The sequence below is a fragment of the Nematolebias whitei genome, chromosome 7 (genome assembly GCF_014905685.2).
Source record: "Nematolebias whitei isolate Nwh7 chromosome 7, NemWhi1, whole genome shotgun sequence".
NCBI classification, from domain to species: domain Eukaryota; kingdom Metazoa; phylum Chordata; class Actinopteri; order Cyprinodontiformes; family Rivulidae; genus Nematolebias; species Nematolebias whitei.
The window spans coordinates 4666289-4670837 of record NC_056504.1 but is presented as its reverse complement, the minus strand read 5'-3'; the positions used below and the strand labels follow the sequence as shown (position 1 = coordinate 4670837).

Sequence of the window (4549 nt, the reverse complement as noted above, 5' to 3'; positions counted from 1 at the left end):
TACACTCATCTCCAGGCCAGCGGTCACTCTTTCAGGGATGAAGATGTTCACATCCTGGACAGAGAGGAACGATGGTTTGAGAGAGGAGTAAAGGAGGCCATCTTTGTGAAAAGAAATCGTGCTAATGATCCATTGTTAGGCTGATGGTCCTTCTTGAGCATGTGATCAGCTGGTTCTGGTTGTCAGCAGCAAACTGGTTGATCCACTCTGAGAAGGTGCTATTTAAGAGACTGAGCTGAAAACAGCTCCTCAGACTGAGGAAGTCCTCAGGATGAGAGACGAAACGTTTCTATTATTTTGTTTTGTTTTGTTTTTTGAATGTCCAGAGGACCAGATTGAACTTTTTTAGATTTTTCTACCTGGATTATTGAGCAGCATCAGGATATTTTAAAAGGCTGCCGTTAATCAGCTTTTGACCTTTTTACATTATCATGAAGTTTGTGAAGAGTTCCAGTCTGGTTTTGTCCCGTCAAGGCACTGACACTTTAAAGAGTTTTTATTGCTCTTCATTTTAACTGTTGGCGCAGATTGTTTTAATTCTTTCAGATTTAACCGCTGCCTTTGATGCGCTCAGTCACAGCATCCTTTTATCCAGACTTGAGCGTGTTGTTGGTCTTAAAGGCTCGGTTTTGCCACGTTATTTTTCTGTGTCCATGGGAGAATACTTTTTCCCGTCACCTGTTTGTTGTGGTGTTCGTCGAGGGACAATTTTGAGCCCAGTTCTGTTTTGTTTCTTTATGCAGCCTTTTGGGTGGATATTTAGAAAGCATAAAATTGTTTTGCCAATGACATTCAAATAAATTTCCCCATTAAAATGGATGTCTCTGCCTCACTGCAGCCTCTGTTAAACTGTCTCCAAGACGTCAAATACTGGGTGACCAGAACTTTCTGACTTGAACGAAAGCAGGACTGAAATTGTTTTTTTATCTTATCTCGTCTTTTATTTGGAAATCGTACTCTTGTCATTTGGTTTGCTGAAATTTAATTGCCAAAGAGAAATCTTCTATTCCTCAACAAGACCTCACAATATTTACCCACACCATCATCTCCTCTGGACTGGACTGCTGCAGCTCTTTGTCATTGTGATGGGAAAAAAGTGATTCCCAAAACTACCAGGTGTAATCTTCACATTTAATTACAAAGCTGTGGAAAACGACCAGCAGTCACAGAAGATCAGTGCATTTACAGGTCCATACTTATCCGTGTATTCACCTGTCTGAGGTTCTGACCCGTTCTCACTTCCCGAACAGAAAAAAAGTCAGTCCATTTACTGACCGGTCACATGAAGACTGATTATTATATAGAGCAGGGGTGTCAAACTCACTTACAAAAGGAGCCAAAATTAAAACCTTGTTCAAACTAAGGGCCAGTTTCAGAATCTACATGAACTCAAGTCAGAGACCAACATCTTTTCTTGGCTGCAGGTTCCTCAACAAGAATTTGATTGGTCTCATTTGACGTTCTCTGTTGCACTTTTGACATCATAATCAAAGATTACTGAAAAAATTAAAGCGATAAAGTATTTTACATTTAAAGTAACATCTTGGGGGCCAGATAAGATGTCAACAAGGGCCACGTTTGGCCCCCAGGCCTTGAGTTGGACCCTTGATATAGAGTAAGGACCATAGAACACTTCACCAAAAACAGTAAAAGAGCAGTGAACATTATGGAGCATGCCGAGTGCAAATAATACACATTCCCTTGACCTTGATGGTCATTCTTGAACAGTCGGCTCTCCAGCGCCTGCAGTTAGTCCAGAACGCTGCTGCGTGTCTTTGAACAGGAACCAGAAGGCAGGAACATATCTCTCCTGTTTCAGATGGTTTACATTTATTTCATCCATGTTTTATCCTCTGTCATCTTGACCTTCTTGTGACACACTTTGTTCAGTGGTGTTGTTTTTCATGGACGGTAAATCCACTGGTATTACTGGTATCTTTGTTAAAAGAGATTCTGTGTTTTGTGCTGCAGGCCGAGGTCTTTCCTTATCCCGAAATTGGAAACGAGGAGCTGGAGGAGATCAAACAGTTCGTCACTCCTGTGGAGAAATTCTTCAGCGAGGAAGGTGAGTGTAGCGATACGTTAAATGATCTTTTTGAGTCTTAACTAAGAGGTATTTCATAAGCTGAGTAATGTTTTTTTATTTTTAGTTGACTCAGCAAAGATTGATGAAGAAGCTAGAATTCCACCTGAGACACTGGATGGCCTAAAACAGCTCGGCCTGTTTGGAATTATGATTCCTGAGGAGTATGGTGAGTTTAAAGGATGCTTCATACAGTGGTGCTTGAAACATTGTGAACTCTTTATAATTTTCTATATTTCTGCTTAAATATGACCTAAAACATCATCAGATTTTCACACAAGTCCTAAAAGTAGATAAAGAGAACTCAGTTAAACAAATGAGACAAATATTATACGTGGTCATTTATTTATTGAGGAAAATGATCCAATGTTACATATTTAGTTGAGTTGCAAAAGTATGTGAATCTTTAATGTTCAGTCAAGTCATCTGGACAATTTCTTTCTTTTTATTTTGCTGAGATGTTTCGTCCTTCATCCAAAGGACTTCTTCAGTCTGAGGAGCCACAAACAAACTGGAGTCCCACAAGCACCATACTCCCATATAGGGGTGGGCGATATGGCTCAAATATAATGTGATATTTCAGAACATTCTGACGATACCAATTAGGGATGCACGATATTATCGGCATGGTATCGGCCGATATTAGTGTTAAAGTTCAATAGCGGACATCGGCCATGCCATTAAAATAACTCGCCGATATAAAAGGCGCTGTCTTTACCTGCAGCGGCAGCGCAACGCGATGACATCACGTTCGTCTACCCGATCTCACGGCGGAGAGGAAAATCCAAAATGTCTGCGTTGTGGAAGTTTCTTTTTTCGTTGGTGAGGATGTCGGATTCCCAAGATTTTTTGGACCATGTTGAGCCTCGCTACATCGTCCGCAGTCTGAGATATTTTTCCGACGTAGCCTTACCTGAGTTACGAGCCGTCATTTCCGATGTCGTTGAGAAGCTAACAGCCGATAGCACGACTTGTTGGGTGAGTTTTACCACAAACATCTGGACGTCGTGTTAGCCCGTTAGCATGATTAGTCTTACGGATCAATGGATAAAAACTTTGACTTTAAAGAGTCTGTCCTTCATGCACAGGAGTGCAGAGGATCCACACTGCAGCTATAGGAACCTGGAACAAGAAGTGAGACAGCATCACAGGCGACTAATGCTAATAAATAACATTTAACACTTTTTGTTTAATATAAGTTAAAGTGCTCTGCATATCATATGTCTGTTACTGAACATATGTCACCAGCTCTTACAGCTGTTGCACAGTTTTTGTATCAGATAATCCTAAATAAGATGCTATGTTCTGACAAAATAACGTGTATACAATATCGGTATCACATCGGTTACTGGCCAAATAAGTTTTAGCATATCGAGTATCGGCCAAAAATCCAATATCATGCATCCTTAATAACAATAAATGTTGTGATGTAACAAATCATAGTTATTCATTTGACAAAATGAACTTGTTGCTTTGCAGTATTAAGAAAAAACAAGGATTAATTTTACTGCAATTACTTTATTTAGTAAAGTATTCAGTCTCAGTATAAAAATTACTAAATAAAAATGAAAAAAGTATGCACAAAATATAGAACAAAATCCACCACAAAAACTAAAGTGCAGGCGCAGTCCCCCCAAAAAAGAAAAACTAAATAAAATTAAAGCTTATGGTCTGCATAAATGTAACCTACAAGAAAAAATATGTTGCCTTTAAATGAGCTGTAACTTCCAAAACTTGTGACAAACGCTGAAAACTAATGAAATGCTGCCTGAAAGGACTGATGATCAGAACAGCCATCATCCAGTTTCCTCAGGAAAGCAGCTGGTCTCGAGGTTTGAGCTGCACAGTTCCCAGTCGCTGTTGGTGCACGGTCAGACTCCGGTGGCTCCGCGGTCCAACTTCACCATAAATCGGTGGTTGATGCAGTCACTGTAATCCGCTGCGTGGTGGGATGACGTACTTACGTCATGAAATTAGCATGTCATGATATCATTTATGTTCCCGGGCAAGTTTTTTTACTGGTATTATAGTGAATGATATGATATGGCCCAGCCCTACTCCCAAAGAGGTTTCTGGGGCCCACCCTCTCCCCCGTCAACTCCTCTAAGGCAGCCATGTCAAAATGGTTCAAAACACCAAAGTGTTTTGAAAAAAGAAACTGTCCAGATGTCTGACTGAACATTGTTGGAGTTGTGTCTGGATTATTGAGCATGAACTTTGGTGTATTCAATTCAATTCAAAAATATTTTATTAATCCCAGAGGGAAATTAAATGTTGTTGTAACTCGTCATCCTGGTTTCATTAATGAGTTGTTCTAGATGCTGATGCTGTGGGCAGGAAGGATCTCTTGTAGCGTCTGTCCTACAACAGATCTGAAGAAGCCTCTGACTGAAGACACTGTTGTTGTATGACAGTCTGATGTTGTATGACAGTCTGTTGTTGTATGACAGTCTGTTGTTGTATGAC

At 40.2% G+C, this 4549-nt stretch overlaps 1 protein-coding gene across 1 annotated transcript in view; it reads left to right on the top strand.

Annotated features, from left to right (window-relative positions):
• acad9 (acyl-CoA dehydrogenase family, member 9) overlaps positions 1–4549 on the top strand; it is a 40601-nt gene that overhangs the window by 4025 nt on the left and 32027 nt on the right. The window contains exons 2-3 of the mRNA XM_037678548.1: positions 1972–2065; positions 2151–2252. Of these exons, the coding sequence (XP_037534476.1) occupies positions 1972–2065; positions 2151–2252 (196 nt within the window). The remainder of the gene's footprint in view (positions 1–1971; positions 2066–2150; positions 2253–4549) is intronic.